This window comes from Hevea brasiliensis, chromosome 4 (genome assembly GCF_030052815.1).
Source record: "Hevea brasiliensis isolate MT/VB/25A 57/8 chromosome 4, ASM3005281v1, whole genome shotgun sequence".
Classification (NCBI taxonomy): domain Eukaryota; kingdom Viridiplantae; phylum Streptophyta; class Magnoliopsida; order Malpighiales; family Euphorbiaceae; genus Hevea; species Hevea brasiliensis.
In genome coordinates this window covers 5,412,247-5,432,669 of record NC_079496.1, presented here as the reverse complement: position 1 = coordinate 5,432,669, position 20,423 = coordinate 5,412,247, and the positions used below count along the sequence as shown (strand labels likewise).

Below are 20,423 nucleotides of genomic sequence, written 5' to 3'. Positions count from 1 at the left end.
ATGGTGGAAAAGAACACCATGGCAACCAACTCAATAAAAGAAAGAGAACAGGAAGAAGAAGACTTGATTGGTGGGATTTGTCTTCTTGTGTCTATTTGTGTACATATTTTTATTGTACCTTATTTTTATTTTATGTCATAAGCCTTTTTCATTTTCTTTTCTTTCCCTTTTCTTTTCTCTTCTTCTTTTTCCTAATTCAAATTCATAAACTTGTAATTTTAATTTATGTTAATTATTCCATTCTCTAAATTTTAAATTTGACATTTAGGTCAAAATTCACCTCTGAGGGGTGAAATGACCAAAATGCCCTTAGTAGTGCATATTGGGTTATTTTTATTATTTTTGTATCAATTTATAAATTCTCTAAACTTTAATTTATTTTTTTCTCTACATTTTTCATATATTTTCTTAATATTTATTTTTTCAATTTATGCCTCCTCACTATAGTCTAGGTGTAGTTTCAGACATTTTAACTGTCCGAACAGACATTAGTCGTCAGAACAGTAAAATGTACGGACTACCTTTGGTGAGGGCGTTACATGTCTAACCAGTATACACCCATGCATCCAGCTTTTATAATTTGTTATAGGTTTCTTGGGCATTGAAAATGATTAATTAAGATTGAATATACAATTAAATTGTTCCCAAAGTGAAATAAAAATGTAAAAGACACAAAAATTATGAATTTACCATTATTATTTAAATTATTAAATTATTATTATTATAAATTATGCACCACTAAGCGTTATGCTTAGCACGTTGGTTTTCTATCGCGTAGGTACTGAAGATCAATCCCAACAGCCACAGCAGCCGCAGCAGTAGCACCAGTAGTGTACTGACAGAGCTCTGATCAGATCTGCCATTATCCAGAGTCACCTCACCGGTCTTTTATATTTTGGTAGAGCCCATGTATAGACTAGTATTTTGATTCATTATGTTTAGTCATGATGTAATTACTAGTTTATGATGTATTTTATTTTGGACTTGAAATGAAAACTTATAATTTATTATCTATGAATTTCCATATGAATGCAATAGATGGCACTTCATTTTGTGATCTCATAAATAGTTGTGAATGAAATGATAAAAGAGAATATGATATGGAAATATGTGAGATGACTATGAATATGTTAACACGTGATAGTGGAACCCGCCAGATGCTAATATAACAAAGGAGGATCTGTCCGGGTCTCCACAGAAATAAGATATATATATATATATAAAAAAAAAAATTCTACACATAAATTACCTGATTTAAATGACATTAAAATTTACAATAGACATGACAAGACAAGATAGGGTGCTCCGGCATCGAATGTGGCACTTCTTACTCGGCAATACAATAGACGGGTAAGGGGCGTCACAAAACTTATAAAAAATTAATAACTAAATAGATATTAATTAAATATATTTAAATAAATAAATTTTGAGAATTATAACTAATAACTTTTGAAAGAAATAAAAAAAGTACAAATTAAAAAAAGATTTAAGAGTATTTAGGTGAAATAAAAATACTTTGTGAGAAGATGAGTATTTGAGTGTATTAAATGTCTCATATAACATACTACATATAGACAAACAAATAAAAATCATTTAAATAAAAAATTAATTTACAATTAAATATTATTTAATTGAAAAACTGTAACAAACATTCAAATTCAATTTTTATAATAGTAAATGTTTTCTATTTATTTAACCATTTCAATTAAATTGTCATAAGTTGGTCATAATGATAATAATAATAATAATGGTAATAAACATTAATTAATCTTAATTAGAAAAGTGAAATAAAAATAATATTAAATTATTAACATAAAAAATAATACATAATAATTATAAATAAGTTAAATCTGTATATTTTATTTTCATAATTTTTTATATAAACTACACTTTTTATCTCTCAAATATTTTAATAAAATTTTCATAATAAAAATAATAGAAAATATAATAATATAATAAAAATATTTATTAAAGATATAAAATAATTTAATATTGATTAAATTATATGATAGTTGATTATGAGATCACAAATTAATGGTCAATTTTCTTTAGACTAATGGTGTAACAATCGGGCTCCAACCACTAGAGGAATTGTTCGCTTTAGTCATAAGCCTCACGGTTTTGTCCCATAGATGGAACGAAGAACTTCCCAGGAGGTCACTCATCCTAGGATTTCTCTAGGAGTGAGCACGCTTAACCCTGGAGTTCTTCCAACTCTCCAGGCCATTCCACCAAAAGGCGCCTCTAGTGATTAATTCCCTCATTTTATATATCATTACTTTTTGAACCCAAGACAATCTCCGTACTTTGCCGATGTGGGATTTGCCTAAGGGACCTTGCTTTCCCCCTTTCAGGACTCAGCATTCTCGCTGAGGTTTGCCCCACCATCGCTCAAGAGGACACGCGAGCAGCTCTAATACTAATTGTAACGATCGGGCTCCCATCACTAGAGGAATTGTCCGCTTTGGCCATAAGCCTCAGGGTTTTGTCTTATAGGTGGAATGGAGAACTTCTCAGGAGCTCATCCATTCTAGGATTTCTCTCAAGCGAGCACGCTTAACCCTGGAGTTCTTCCAACTCTCTAGGCCATTTCACCAAAAGGCGCCTCTAGTGATTAGTTCTCCTATTTTATATATCATTACTTTTTGAACCCAAGACCATCTCCGTGCTTTGCCAATGTGGGATTTGCCTAAGGGACCTTTTGAACACATGGGTATCAAATGGCATTCTGGGTTCCACTTAACATTTTCCAAATTTCAATTCCTAACTTTAGCTAATATTTTTCCTAGGATGCAATGGTTTCTAGAGCTTGGTCAAAACATAAAAATTGTTATTACGTGCGAGAAACCTTGAAGATGCTTAATATTTGGGCTTATGCTAGCTTGCTAGATAGGGAGAGGCTGACCTAGGGGCCCTGACCAAGGGGGGACCTAGGTGCCGCACGGGGCTAGAACTCCTGTCCCGTGACAATATGGTATCAGAGCAAGGCCCCAGATGATCTGAATCACGCCAAGCGCCCCAACGGGACTGGGGTAGGCAAGGTACCGATGGCAACAAGGGTGTTGCTAGAATTAGGTGGGGGAGAATGTAAGGCCTCAATAGGACAGAGGTAGACAAGGGTTTCTCAATCCCACATTGGATAAGAAAGGGGTCGATCCAAGGGATAAGTGCGGCCTGTCATGCAGCTTGTATGTGTTTGGCGAGTAACATGATCAATCTTGGCAAGGCATTTTGGAGGATGTCTGCGTGCGAAAGTGGGTGAGTACATTGGCAAACTGGTGGCCAACATGCTGCTCAAGTGTTTGCGTTGGGCAAGCACAACAAATGTGTATGGGCTCCTACGTGCGAGGGAGTGTGACAAGTTGCGCAGGGAAGCCACGTGAACACATGCAAACGAGGGCGTTTGCGGGATTGGGTGGGGGAGAATGTAACGGTTCGAAAGTTCCCCACTCCTATTCTTGGCAGTTGGCAAGGCCGTCACAAGCTGTCTCTTGCCCTATGAAGCTAACCAGTGTGAATCTGTACATGTACGTGCCAGATGCTAATAAAACAAAGGAGGCTCTGTTTGGGTCTCCACAGAAATAAGATATTAAAAAAAAAAATTCTGCACATAGAATACATGTTTTAAATGACATCAAAAGTTTACAATAGATATGATAAAATAAGATAGGGTGCTCCGACACCGAATGTGGCACTTCTTGCTCTGCTATACAGTAGACGGGTAAGGAGCGTCACAAATGGCCATTAATGACCTTTTAAATATTACATTTAATTATAAAATGTCTTAATTTTTTAAAAATTAAATTTTAAAGAAAATAATAATTTAAATCCTTAATATTAAGGTAGTATTATAAAAAATAATGATAATTAAAAGAGAAATAAAAAATAAATAATAATTAGTATTTATAAAATAATATAAATAATTTTTAAGTATTGTACTTAATTACAAGATGCCTTAATTTTTAAAAATTAAAAATTAAAAAAATAATAATTTAAATAATAAATGTTAAGGTATTATTATAAATAACAAAGATAATTAAAAGAGAAATAAAAAAAATTAAATAATAATTAGTATAAAGGAAAATATTAATGATTGATTATGAGATCATAAATTAATGATTAATTTTTTTTAAACTAATGGCTATCAATCTATTATTATTATTATTATTATTATTATTATTATTATTATTATTATTATTATTATTATTATAGGTAACACGGGCAAATTATATTTTTGTACAAATAAATTTATAAAAAAATAATATAAATAATTTCAAATATTACATTTAATCATAAAAAGTCTTAATTTTTTTAAAAATTAAATTTTAAAGAAAGTAATAATTTAAATAATAAATGTTAAGGTATCATTGTAAATAATAATGACAATTAAAAGAGAAATTAAAAAAATAATAATTAGTATTTATAAAATAATAAAAATAAATTTTTAATATTGCATTTAATTATAAAAAGTCTTAATTTTTAAAAAGTAAATTTAAAAAAATAATAATTTAAATTATAAATGTTAAGGTAGTATTGTAAATAATAATGATAATTAAACGAGAAATAAAAAATAAATAATAATTAGTATAAATGAGAGTATTTATAGAAGGTGACACGTAATAAACTTTTCAAAGAAGATGCTATATATCATTTCCTTGGGAATACCTCTTTGTTTTATATATATATATATACATACATGGATTACCACTCTCAATATTTTAAAACCAAGTTCTACACATCAAACCCCTAGCTTCATGACTGATTAATCAGTTATCATTATTATATTTTATTTTTAAAATTAAAACTAAAAATATTTTAAATTATTATTTAGACCTAAGGTTCTATTTTTTGAAGTATTTTCAAGAAAAATGATATGTTCTCATAAATTCGATTATTTTGGCCAATTGGAGAATGAAATTATATCATCTCCTGCATTAAATTATTAAAAGAAATTACAGCCCCTTGGCCAAGAAAGAACAATAATAAAGCATACATCAACATCCCTTTGTTTTGATTTATAGTTAGCTAGATAGGGTTTGAACATCAGTAAATCTCTTACAACTTTAGAATAATTAAAAAAACTAAGTAAAAGTCTTTTCATTAATAAGCTCGAGAGAATTATTCAGGGGAAATGCCCCCAAAAAATGTGAATTGAAGAGTAAGGAAAAGGAATGGTAATTGAAAAGGTTAGAAGAAGCTGCAATGGCATATTGGCACTGCTCAAAAGCCAAGGGTTCCATCCATGTCCACATATCCATCAAATGGGCATCTTTCTATCTCTCTCTCTATATATTGAAATGTTGGATTGGGGCACGAGAAAACGACGTGCTCCCCACCTGTCCACGCTCACGCGACCCCACGAAACCCTAATTTCAATGACCTCTAAAAGAAGAGCTTATGTTGTTATGACTAAGTAGTGCCCAGTAAGTAAAAATTGGGAGGAAAAATATAAAAGCATTGGCTCCCTAAACACAAAACAAGAGCCAACATTCAACGAAACGAACTTATAAATTAGACATTTGATCCATTGTTGTCTCGAGACAGAAAGAGAAAGGGGTTCTTTCTTCTTTTTATACTGTACATCAACTTTTCATTTCTCTCACTGCTTTTGTTTATTACTCTCTCTCTTTCTTTCTGCTCTGTTGATTCTATTATGGGATTTGCATCTGTTCTTTGTTCTGTCTGTTTAGGTCACTTCTGGGTCGTTGATCTTTCGGACTAACCATCGCCTGTGAAAGGCCTCTTTTCTTTTTCTCCCCTTTACTTGATTCCATATTAGAAATTGCATCTAATTCTCTCTTGTCACAACTTCTCATCCCTCTCTCTCTCTCATCAAAATCTGCGAAAGACTCAGCATAGTAACCTACACAAGAACCCTATTCGGGCGGCAAACTATTCTTGGTTTTCTTGCGCTATTCCTTGCTTTGACTTTGTGATCAGGAACCTTTCCAGAAAGAGACAAAACAACAATCCAAAATTCAACCATTGCAAGAACCTCAATTAAGCCTCTCCTCCTCTCTTCTCCATCTGTTTCCTCCCAAATTTTTAACCCTGGCTAATCCTTGGTGGACTGGTCAAGTTGGCCTGCCAGGCCTCGACCCTTCATCCAATTCGCCTTCCCTCAGCAAAGCTAACCGAGAACTCTCCATCAATGAAACCAGTAACAGGAGTGGCGATGAAGAAGATAGAGACACGGCTGATGAGCCTAAAGAGGGAGCTGTTGAAATTGGTACTCGACGACCCCGAGGCCGCCCTCCTGGTTCCAAAAACAAACCCAAACCACCCATTTTTGTCACCCGTGACAGCCCTAATGCCCTCCGCAGCCATGTTTTGGAAGTTGTTGGCGGAGCCGATGTAGCTGAGAGCGTCGCACAATTTGCCCGGAGGCGTCAACGCGGGGTTTGTGTGCTTAGCGGCAGTGGCTCAGTGGCCAACGTAACCCTAAGGCAACCTGCAGCACCCGGTGCCGTAGTGGCACTTCATGGTAGGTTTGAGATTTTGTCCTTAACTGGGGCGTTTTTGCCAGGACCTTCCCCACCTGGCTCCACCGGTCTGACGGTGTACCTGGCTGGAGGACAAGGGCAAGTCGTGGGAGGAAGTGTGGTGGGTTCACTGATAGCGGCAGGGCCTGTGATGGTCATTGCAGCAACATTTGCTAATGCTACTTACGAAAGATTGCCACTAGAGGATGATGAGGAAGCTGCTGGTAGTGGTGGGCAAGGACAGATCCAGGGTGGGTCCAGTAACTCTCCACCACCTATTGGAAGCAGCGGAGGACAAGCTGGGCTGCCGGATCCCTCCGCCATGCCGTTGTATAATCTGCCGCCGAATCTAATTCCTAATGGAGGTCAGTTAGGGCACGATGCTTACGCTTGGGCTCATGCGCGGCCACCTTACTAATAAATGGAGGAAAGAGAGAGAAGAGGAAGATTTTCATGAGCCTTTTATTTGTGTTTCTACTCAAATTAAGGTAGGGATTAAAAATGTTTGGAAAGAAAATGGTACTATGTAGAAGAATCAAGATATAGTTGTGAAGAAGAGAAATCATGGTAGTGAATGTATATTAAAACTTGGTTTTACCTTTTCTCCTTTCTGTTCGCAATAAAAAAAAGGGATGATTTCTTCTTTCTTAATTAACTTTATCCCAACTTCTTGTTTAATAATTATTCATTTCTTCATCTAGTGTTTCCCCCATTTAGATTTACTTTAGGCTCGATTATTAATTGTTTATTTTACTCTTAGTTCTTTTTTTATATGTATACCTTACATTGATGCTCAATGCTTTGGGTTTTATTTTATATGATGATATGATGGATTAGACTTTGGAGATGTAGTAGTGCAGAGACCAATCTCATAAAAAGTTATGGGTTCTTCCTATTCACCAACTTTAATTTGTTTTGAAAAAAATTTCCGGATTGCATATCTTTCTTTACTCTAAAGACCAACTAGTGGGTTTTGAAATTTAATTCCTTCAATGACTGATTTTATGAACGAATTTATTAATAATTTAAGAAGTATATGGTGATGAGAAGATTTTAATTTTCGTAAATTAGGGAGGGTTAGTAAAGATACCAATTCAACGCAGAGCAACTACTTTACAATTGCATAATGGTGTTGGAGCAGTGTTTTTCAACAAAATAGAATTGATAAATTTAATAGAGACTGAATTATCTATTGTATAAAAAATTAAGAGTGGAGAAGAAAAGTATCCTAAATTTTATATTAACAAATGACTCATGATGATGTCTTTTGCTCCATACATATATCTTTTTTTTTTTTTAATGTTTAGTAAAGCATGTTCTGGCTTTTCTTTTTACTCTTTCATATTGAAAATAGCAGGAATTTGTTTTTAGTTCTGATATTTTACTTAGCAACTCAATTTAAATATAGAAACCTGCTGCTCGAGACACGAACATGTTATAGAATGAGGGGAAAAACATACAAAGAAAATGATAAAAGATTTATCAATTTTTTTGGTTCACTTTTTTTTCCATATTGTATACATATTGAAGCTTTCTTTAAGTAAAGGAATTAAATTACATGATTAATAATTGTAAAAAAAAAAAAAATCCAAAGATATGAGAGCAGAATACTTGTTGAATGGTACACATGAATGTAGACAAAAAAGAAATCGAAATTAAGAAATGTATTTAGAGAAGTCATTCTGTATGGCAATTTCCCAAAATTGGAGGGTACTGCTGTGTGAGAGTGGTAGGGCTTTCTACAGCTAGCCCCCACATGTTTGCTCAAGGTAAAGCAGCTTCCTCCATTCGCAGCATGGCTCTTCTCCCTATTACTCCTCCAACCCCTCGTACAAACGTGGGAGCCTCTCCATGAGCAAGATCTGTCCCATAGAGACTAGTAGATATTAAAGTTTCTTATATTGGATGGAAAATCTGGTGGCAGAATGGGGGAATTTATACTCTCTCCATCTCGGAGGAGAATGATTTTCTAGGAATAATTAAGCAAATCTTGCTTCGAGATTTAATATTAATTTTTCTTCTCCTTCGGAATAAACATTACGTACGTGTTTCCATGACAAAAGACATAAACTAATTCATAGTATTTCAAAGAATTACTAACTGTTAAGGTTTATTCTTGTGGTAACCAAATGTTCCTTTTTTTTTTAGTTTTTTTAATTTATTATGTATATTATTAAGAGAGTAGTTGTTTTGATTTATAAGTCGATCAAATCTATTTATAAATAAAAAGTCATAAGTAGATTAACATTTAATTTAACTTATAAGTTAAAAAACTACTTCAAATAATTTAAAATTTATAAGTAAAGATACTTTAATTATGACTAATCTATTTATTTTAAAATTACTCTTTTACTGACTAAAAAATTATATTATTTTAATAATTTACAAAAATATCAACGTTATTCACATTTTAACAATTACAACATTTTAGTTATATATTTTTTGATAATTTTAATAAATTAAATTACTTTTAAACACTTTTTAATCAAACACTTAAACTATTCAAAAACTATTTTTAAGTAATTTTATTAAATAATAAATTACTTATTTTTAATTTGCCTCATAAATTAAAAAATGTATTTTAAATAAAAAATAAGTAACAAAACCAAATACTCTCTAAGTCACACTCACGACTCTACTAAAAATCACTTTGAAATTATTTATAAATTTTGAACGTATTAATTTAATATAAAAAGAATGTATTTTAAAAATAATGAAAAAGAATTTAATTTTAATATGTATAAATTAATTTCAAAATATCCCTAATTATAAATATTACAAAAAATTAAGACAAACACATCATAGATCAGACCCATAGAATTCATGCCCATTTTCAAAAAGAAATGTAAGTCTTATTCAGAAGATTGGTCTCCAATTGTCTTAGTACAAAATGCATACAGAGTTATTGTCAGGTCCCACATATAAGTTATTGTCTATATATGAATATATTTATTTATTTGATTTATAAATAATATATTATTTAAAAGTATAATATATTAAATTTTATTAAGTAAATGTATAAATCAAATTATATATTTAAATGTAAATAAATTTTTTTCCAAAATTCAAGTCATGATTTAGTATATAATCTATGTATCATTTGATTGTTAGGCATTTGAATAACTAACACATTTATGTATCATAATATTCTAAACACAATCATGGCCCGAAGACAACATAGATTGTATAGGTAGCTATTTTTTAATAAAATATAATAAAACATAGTCCAGTTGCTTACGTTTCCATCAAAGATTAAATAAAAGCTCTGAAAGTGAGCTTATTTAAAAAAAAAAAAAAAAAAAAAAAAAAAAAAAAAAAAGCTCTGAAAGTGATATTCATATTAATAATGCTAATCAAATGGTTAGACCAATATAATAAGTAGGAAATCTATTTTGATGGTTTGTCTCTGAAATGTTCAATGTTTACAAGTCATGCACCCAACAAAAAAAAAAGAAAGGAAGAAGTGAAAGTAGTTTCCTGCTTGGTTAAGGAAATTAATAGCATATAATTGAACAGAAATGTTGTTGTATGGTCCACGTGAATATTTCTTTTAATAGTAACACAGGAATAACTCAAAAGGAAGAAAAACCCTTAATTTAACTATATATTCATTTTTGTTGATTACCACGCCATCCACTACATTCTCTTTTTATCATCTTCAAGAGATGAAATTCAGCAAAGCATCTCAACTTTCTTCTCCAAACTAAAGAAATGCCCTCATCCACCACTCCTTCTCAAATGAACCCTAACCGAGCGTTTACTGTTTGATTTCAATGAGATCAAATGCTTAACTTGGTGTTAGAAATTTGAGGAGCTCAAAATGCTAAAGAAAATCCTTTTTGAGCCTTGTAAAAGAAAGTATATTTATGAGTTTAACGCTATATTCAATCTAAAATCTTAAGGTAATGGAGCCACGCAAGCCTTAATCAAAGCCTATATATCTAGCATTGGTCTTAGTTCCTCCTTCCAAGTTTGGATGCCTCAGTCAAAGCCTTTGGCTAAGTCTCACGTGCTAGATAAGTTTAGTTTCATATCAATCTTCAAGAGCTCAAGAAAGATGATATGCCCATCTCCCAGTACTTGCAAAAAGCTTAATCAATTGTTGATGAACCGGTGGGAAGCCTATTTCCACAACTCAGTTTAATGCAATTATTTTTCAAAAGTCTAATCACACTAAAAAGTCCAATATTTTTAACATAATAGGTTAATTTTTCAAAATTTAAGAAATTTTGTCTACATGTTAAATTAAATTTAAGGGAGTGTGTCTCATCTTAGCACATAAGTCATTTTTTTTTTCTAAATATAAATTTGTGGACCCTACTAACATATTAGAGATAATAAAAATAAAATAAAATTTGACCCTAGTTAACCATTTAACTAGGGTAGTATTGTAATATATATCCATACATAATTTCTAATTGAGATTTGAATTCGAGATTTCCCATTTGTGAAAATAATTTTAATATCACCGGACTAAAATTCATTAATAGTTTCCTATATATTCACAAAAACATACTTACGTAGAGAGAGATTTACTTATGGATTAAAGATGATTAGAACAATCTTAATTTCATAAAAAATTTAATGATTGTAATTAATCAAATTAAAAATATTTCTGATCTGCCTTAATTAGCTAGCTGGTAATCTAGAATGGTCACTGAAGATTTCTAGTGCTACGTAGAGTTCAGCATAACTTTTTTATTCCATCAAAGTAATTAATTGCTAGCACTGTAAAATTAACTTCTTTACGATGATCTTCTGGTTTCTATTGGTGCGTACTCAGAGGATCTTTATATACAACATAGAGGACCCTCTTCACATGGATTCACGTGTCATGGTTAATATTAATCTTGATTTAAAACAAGATGCAACATTCCATATATAGCTAAAGTTGAAATATTGATGGACCCCTCTGATCCCTTTGTAGAATAATTACTGTAATTCTAATTAAAATAATCATCATTTAACAAGATCAATAAAAGCAAATATATTCTCCCTTTTGTTCCAATGTGCTGCCTCGATCTCCACTTGCATCTGCAACTAATCAGCTGTCATTGATACAGTAAGAAACTATCTATCAAACACTAATTTGAAAGGGAATCCACTAACTCTGCATTAATGAAATGTTGACCACACATTAAAGCATATATAATAATTATAATTAAAGTTAATAGGGGATTTAATTACTAAACTTATGTGGTGGGGTAGATCACAGACATCATCGAAGAGAAATTCAGGAACAATGGTAGCTTTTCTTTCAAGTCCATGTTGATGATGCTGAAATTCGATTGATCCTGCCGTGCCCTTGTCGTGGAGTACACGTCTTCTTCTTCGATACGACGAACCAAATTTTAACCTAATTTTCGAAAAAACAATTGATTTCATTTGGCTGTTTCCTTGAGATTGAAAACGCAACTTGATAACAAAGAGATCAATATGATTAGATGAAGCAAGATCTATTTGCTCGCCATTAATTTCTCAATAAATTAATCACAAAACCCTAGAATGTGGCATCAAGTTTAATTTCCGTGAGCTCAAAATCAATGTGCATATAGATAGAATTAATATTGGACACTTGTTATATATTTGATCTAGTGGTCATGTCCTAATTAAACCTATTCATGCGTCGTTTCATTGAGCACACATCTAATGGTCATGTCCTAATTAATGCTATATAGATTACTGTGGATTAATGGGTAATCATATAATTTCATATTAGAAAAAGAGTGATGTTAAAAAGATCAAACTGATCGGATCAAATGGAGAATATTAGAACTCCATAAATTGTAAATGGAATTACAATCCTAACCTTATTAAAAGTGGCGGTAAAGATTTTCTCCAGAGTAGTTGAAAGTGATAACCCAGTTGGAGATCATCCTCATGGAAAACAATTTTGACAAATGCCACAAGGAGTAGAACCTGTGCTCTCGTGATTATGTTATAAGGCATTAACTAAGCAACAATGAAGATAATGCATTTTGTTATAAAATTACATTTCATAATTTTCTTATAAAATTATTTTGTCAATTATATTATAATATATCAATTTTTTTTTTAATTTTTATGATGAAAATTAAATAATTATATTTACATTATACAATATTATAATTTTAAACTTTAATAAAGTATTTAAATAATTTATGAAAATAAATATATTTTATTCAAATTTTCTACTATTATTTGATAATTTGCTTATAATATTTAATAAAATCTCTATATTTTAATAAAAATTTATAATTTTTAATAAATTACTTATTACATATAATGAAAATAATATATAATATATAACTAATTGAATTCCTGTTGAGACTTAGATCTGTGACCCTCTTCCTTCACCAGTTCATAAATTGAGCCAGATATTTAAAATTTTTCCCCCAAATTACATCAAGTTATTAAAAAAAAAAAAAAAAATCCTCACTCTAGATGATTTTCTTTGGTTTGTAGAGAATGAAACATACTTTTGGAAGAAGAAAAGTTGTCACTTCAGATATATGCGAAGATGTCTGGTTGATTGGGTAATATTTAAATGTTAAAATTTCCTCTCTAAACACAGTCATTTTGATCTGTTGTATATTTTTTTAATTTAAAAAAATTGCTAAATTGGATATGGAGCATTTAAACAATTATATGATACATATTATAGTGTTATTAATGTACTAATTATATGGATCTAGGGTATAGAAATATTACACTTCATTGTAATATATTTTATAATTGATTTAAATACTAATAATTTTATAAAAGCAATTGATCAAAAGATGTATCACATATTATAGTGCTATCTAAGGTATGCATAGCATGTTTAATTATAATAATTTTCATCATTTATTTAAGTACTAATTATATAAGGTATGCATAGCATTTAATTATAATACATTTCATAATTGATTTAAGTTCTAATTAAATTATAAGGAGTAGTTGATGAAAGATTTAACACATATTATAGTGTTATATAATATTTATATGAAGATAAGGTATACATATCACATTTAATTATAATATATTTTATACTTTTTTTTTAAGAAAAAATATATATTTCATAAATAACTTATGTACTAATAATTTTATAAGGAGTAGTTGCTGAAAGATGTAATATATATTATAATGTTATGTACTAACTATATGGAAATGTATAGAATTAACATATATACAGTATAATGTATAAATTATATGAAGCAAATGTCTGCATAGTTAAAATAATTATAAGATATGGTTCAATTTATAAATGTAGGGCCATATATATAGTATTTAATTAAATTAAATATAATTTATAATTCATGATTGTCATATATGCTTTAATTGATATATATATATAGTTTAATAAAAAGCTAATATAATTATAATATATGATTCAATTGATGTATGTTATATCTGTAATTAAAATATGATTAGGTTTTTTATATCTCTAATTGAATTATGTATGAAAACTATATACTATTTATTCTCTAATAGAACTTTAAGAGGTAATTATAAATGAATTTAGTATATATATAAAATCTAAATTAATATATATAACTAAGAAGTAAAATTTAATATATTAAAATTCTAATAGTAAATTTATTCTTAATATATATTAATTATATTCTTAACAATTTTATTCTTAAGATCATTGTTACTAAAATTTAATATATATTAAATTCTAATAATAACTTTATTCCTTATAATAAAATATTATCAATTATTCTAGTTAATAATTCTAATCCTAATAATAATTTACATTAATTTTAAAATTAATATTTTATTTTAGTATTATTAATTAATTAATATTGTCAGATTTCCTTTTTCATAATTGTTGGTATAATAGTATGAGCATGGATTGTATTACTATAAGATGAAATCTATTGGTACATATAAACGACTCAGAAATACAGCAGATAAGATAAAGTTTGTTCATCTTAGGCTTAGCAAATATAAATAAATGAACAATGCTACAATATATTAATTCAACACTAATAGCCATTAGATTTAATAAAATTATAACATTGGAAGTAATTATTATAATTTAATGTTGCTCTATAATCAAGATAAAATTTGAATTTCAAATATCAGCCTCTAAATATTATCCCTCTCTAGACTAAAGGCATTTATATCATTCTATAATTAAGAAGTAGAAAATATTATTTTATCTTTATTGATCGGATCAAATTGATTCGCAAAGTATTTTAAAAAAAAAATGAATGCTTTCACATTATTACTCTTTAATTAATTTTCATAAAAAAAATGTGCACAAATAAATGATAGAGGGTTTTGAGGACTTTTCACATTTTTTTATCTACATTAAATGTTGATCCACAAAGATTTTTATATGGGTGCATCTAATATAAACTCGATCTTATATAAAAACAAATTTAATGATTATTAGGTCAAATATTTGTATTAAGATATGTGTAAAATTAATTAAAGTATATATAATGAATACACAAATTTAAATACAAATATTTAATCTAATAATTATTAAACTCATTCTTATATAAACTCGAATTTTTCATAATCAATCTTTTTTTTTATATAGTTAAATTAAGGAGATTGAGTAATAATACTAATTAACGTCCTATAACTACATTAAAATGAATCTTTAGAGAAATCCAATGATATATATTAAAATCAATAATCGAAGATGTTCACAGGAGAGGCAGCAAATGTGTGTATTGCTGAAGATAACAAATAAGAAAATTAATAGCAAAAGGTCTGGGAGCTTAATTTTAAATTAAAGATATTATACAATTCCCTAAGATAATATTATTTAATACCTACAGTCAATCAATCATATATATTATTTAATACCTACAATCAATCATATAATTTAGAATTGCCCAATTTTTTTATTTTTTATAGAAATGGCTTATTAAGAAATCAAACTATTAAATTTACCCTTTGTTTTTCAATTTTTACCATTTCTTTTTTAGTTGAATGATTAAAACATCTTGTTCTTGTAATGTGTGTTGTGAATGATATCTTTCCAAATCGTAATGACCATATGAGTTATATATATATATATATATATATATTAGAGGCATGCTTATGTTGAAAAATGCAACAAGTTATATCATTTTAGGCAGTAATCCAAGACTAGGGTGTGTGAATGTTCATATATATATATATATATATAATTAGTTCATGAATGTGCAATGTATACAGTTTTCTTGCATTTAATGATATATAATTAATTAAAAATAAGATATTACAAGCAATTTTCATAATTAATTATTATATTTAATTAAAATGAAAATAAAATAATAACGAATTAATTAGACACAAGATATATGATGAACTCACCTATAAATATATTGGTCTCACATATTTATATATGTGTTAAATTTATAATGAATCGAATATAAATAAAATTTTTCGAGAATTAATTTTTATTATTTTCATTCTCATTTTAATCTCTTAATGACATTATTGACCATCAATGAATTTAAATTTAATAATAATTAAATTATTTTTAAAATTATAATTTAAATCTCAATTAAAATTAAATGAACCTAAAACAATAATATATATATATATATATATATATATATATATATATATATATATATATATATATATATATATATATATTTCTACCACTTGTCTTAAAAGGAAATTACAATTTTGACATTATTATATTATAGTACACAGGCACCAATGACTTTAATTTCTTATATTGACAGTGAAATATTTGACCCTCCAAGGAAATGCAAACAAGTTAAGAAAAAGTCTAAATAAATGCCGACTTTATAATATTATATAGGTGTGGAGTTGGAACTTTGGGTTGGAGCGTAGTGCAAATTGCATATATTTTATAATGACCATGGTTTTAATTTGAAGCATTCATGCCCTGTGTTTTTTTTTTTTATTTGTTTAATTGAAATTGTTTAATGTAATGTAAGTCTAACCATCCCTAGATGATCGTTGAACACAAATTTGGGTGTTAACTACTGCTGGTGATTGCATGGTCCAAGAAAGATTTTGGATGGTAAGAAAGTCCTAATCTTGATTATGACATTTTCCATTGGGTTGACTCTTCCTTCCTCACACTTTTCTTTATTTTTCTTTTTCTTCTAACAGGTATTGAAAATTTGAAAGAGATAATTGACTTAGAAAACTGACATCTATTTTTAAATTAAAAATATTTTTTTTATTATTTAAGAATAATATTAAATGATTTCATTTAGCAAATATAATAAGTAATTAAAAGTATCTGTTTAATTTACCTTATATTATTTTAAATAAATAAACAATAATAAAATAATTAAAATTACATTTAACTTTACAATATATACAATTAGAATAAATAATTTTTTTTATAAATACAAATGTTATAGTTATTCCTATCATTATTCGTAATAAATTTACCATATAAAATTAAATCGAAAATATATTATTTTGATATTAATGAATTTTAATAGAGTATCTTAATTTAAGTAGAAAAATAAAGTTAAAAACAATTATTAATTAATAGAATAAAGTTTCAATACGAATTTTTGTAGACTCAATTGATATTGGAGAAACAAATAACACATATTGATATTTTTGTGTTAACAAATAAGTTAGACCTAATTATGTTAATTTCAAATTTTCAATTTTAGCAATTTTTTTAAATTGATAAAAATATTATTTTACTAGGTCAAATAAAATATATTTTAATTAACTTCTCTCCCTCTTTGCTTATATTTATATATATATATATATATATACACATATATATAATCGTTTTAAAAAATTATAATTAAATTTCTTTTTGGTTATATTTTTTACACTTATTTTATGAGAAAAATGCAAATTAGAAGAATAAGTAGAGAGAAATTTTAAAAATTAAGATAACGTAACAATATTAGAAATATATTTTAATAATTAAATACAATATTAGAAATATATTTTAATAATTAAATATTTTTCTATCAATATAAGTTTGTTAAAATTAATGAAAATATTAAAAATTATCTGAATAAATTAATAAAATTAAAAAGATTAGATAAAATTAATAATAATGAGCTAAAAGAATTGAATTATCTTTGTCCATTAATGAATTCGATTATTTTAATTAAATTTATTGTTAAAATTAAAAATAATAAGAAAGGTTTAGGAATAAATTGATAAGATTAAAATGATTTGCTAAAATTAAAAAAATTTATAAAATTTTGAATTTTTTTTATAATATAGCCTTAAAATTATAAATTAAAATTTTGAAATGAAACGAGCCAATGCAAATCTAAATACCAAAAATTAGTTCACGATTCAATTGCTCTTCTAAATAGACGTTAAGTGAGCAATTTCTCACTCTTTTTTTTTTTTTTTTTAATATGTAAGTGTTTTTCATCATTTTTAATAAGTAATTACCCACATAAATTAAACTATATATGTATATTTGCCATTTACTCTTTAAAATTACATATGTATTGCGAATGATAGATAAATTAGTTTGTTGTCACGAACACATTAGTGGAATTCTTAAAATAGTCGATTTTGATGTTATTATATAGTTTTCGTATTAATAAATAAAAAGTTGATTTGCCGCCAAATAAAAACAATAATGTCTACTAACCTGCCCCAGACGTGTGTTTGTATGCTTGAGTATTTAAAAGGAGTTTCATTTTCACAGATGACGAAGAAGAAAATTATTAAAAAAATAAAATAAAATTCCTGATTTAAATTTGATGTAAAGAAAGAAAGTTTGTGTCAACTAGGTGTGAAATTCCAGGCCCAAGTTGAATACCCTTAGAGGGCAGGGACAGGCTTCAGCTTTCTTCAGTTCAGAATGGAATTGGTCTCAGGTTCCAGCTTCTCTCCTTCCTATACTGGTTTGCTTGTATTTTTTTTCGTTTCATTTCTTTTCAACATATGGTAAAAATTGTTAATGGTATTGGGCTCCAACCTGAATCCGAAAGAGTCCATAAAGGAGAGTGGCCTTAGACTGTAGATATGTATTTTTTTTATGGGCTTCTCTGGTTGTGTTGTGTTTAATCAAATCTCAAAAGATAAATTAAGATAATATTCTAATACAAAGTAATTATCAATAAGGAAAAATTAATAATTATAATAGTAGGATTAAAAAAAATGCAAAAAGGCATTATCCTTTGTCTTTAGGATTATATATATATATAATTAAAAATTTAACATTTTATATTATATTACTAAATTTATAATTAAAAATTATAATATAAATTTATAATTAATTAAATTGTTTAAAAAATTATTTTCAGGGATATTAAATTCGAATTATAATAGAAATCAAGTGTAAAAAATTAATCAAACAAAAAATTGTCATTTAGAGAAGAGCCAAGTGGAAGCAAACAGGAATGGGTTTAATCCTTCTCATATGCCCTCATTTTCTTGCAAAACCATGAAATGTGTGCAATCATCATCATGTTAGTTACAGTAAGTCTTTAATTTTTTTTTTTTTTAAGCCAGCAAATGCATAGACAGCAAAATCCAAATTACTCAATTGGGCAACCTCAAATTTCTTCATTATCTCCACAATCTAAAAAATTAGAGGGTTAAAGATATTGGGGCTAGAGCTGCTTTCCATTTTGATATATTTATATAATACATGAAGGGTGGCACACTCCTATGCAATAAACAAATTGGCAAAAACAAAAAAATTAATCATAGATCATGCTCACTTCTGTCCATCCATCATGTAATCTAACCTTGACAACAAAAATCAATATAATAAAATCAAGATCTAAAAAAAAATGCTTGCATACAGAGCCCTTTGGCACATTTCTTCAATTTTCTTTTCTCTATATTTTTCAAGTTGGGTTAAAAAATATAAACCCATCTCTCTTTCAGTGTGTTCCTATGACAGAATATATTTTATTTACAAGTTGCCACAAGGACTCTTATCAAAGACAAAACTTTTAAGTGATAATATATTTGGGATTCAGACCCCCTAACACTAAGCATCAACAATTAAAAAAGGTTTTAGCCCAAGTTGCTTCTTTTATATAATATATATTGGGGATTCAGTTCAGGCCCATCCTTTCTTTGACCAAGTTCTTTATTATTAATATTTCATATTTGAAGAAGAAATTTGATCTGATTTATGATTTTGTGCCGCTCTCCATGAGACACCTTCCAGTTCCACCGACAATGTTTGAGTCCTGAAGTTATTATCAACACTGTAATTTGAAATCCATTAGATTGAATTGAGTTTTGAAGTTGGGATGAGAACTTACCAGAAATGGTTGCTGTTCATAAAAACTAAAAATCTCTCTGCTGCTATTATAAATAGCAGGACAATTTGCTTTATATTGATGAAAAAAACAAGAAGAAACGTACTTTTGGATAAAAGGGTTGGGTCGAGGACAGCGATATACACCAAGGAAATTAATGATGAAAAGGGTAACTCACCAACCTTTAATGTCGTACCTAATAATTCGTTCTCAATAAGCCATCTCCTAATGCCACTTCCAAATAAAAAAGCTCAAGAAATTTAGGCAGCATTTTCAAAACCTATTTTACTAAATTTTAAATTATGTTAAAATTACTGACTAAAACATCTGATTATATATATATATATATATATAAAGTGAGTCAACATTCGAAAAAAGGATCGAACGTCAAGTCTTTATCTATTTATTTATTTAGAATATCTAACGTCTATTATTACTAATAGGACAATGATAGCGCCAACTTCCTTAGGCGTGAACAACTATATAAGGTTGGCTTGCAATCCTAATTATTATTAATTTATTATTATTAAGGCCTAAGGACATTTTATATACACTAAACCCACCTAAACCTAGCTTAACGATAAATCAAACCCTACACAGAAAATTACAATTAAAAACCCAAGTTGTGTAGGAAGGGATGGTCCACTTGTTGTGATTTTTGTACCAAAAAAGAGCCTACGTACGCATTGAGATTCATGCATGGTTTACTTTTTCTCCGAATAAACCAAAAAAATAATGTTAATATATATCTCGACTCATTGTAGAAATAAAAATATCTGAA

General features: G+C 28.2%; 1 protein-coding gene across 1 annotated transcript; it reads left to right on the top strand.

The window, feature by feature from the left end:
* Positions 1-5,931: 5,931 nt before the first annotated feature.
* On the top strand, positions 5,932-7,163 carry LOC110642101 (AT-hook motif nuclear-localized protein 20; the record flags this gene model as incomplete). The annotated part of the gene is made up of 1 exon (XM_021794049.2): positions 5,932-7,163. A coding segment is annotated over one exon (969 nt), but the record flags the coding sequence as incomplete, so codon positions are not given.
* Positions 7,164-20,423: the final 13,260 nt, after the last annotated feature.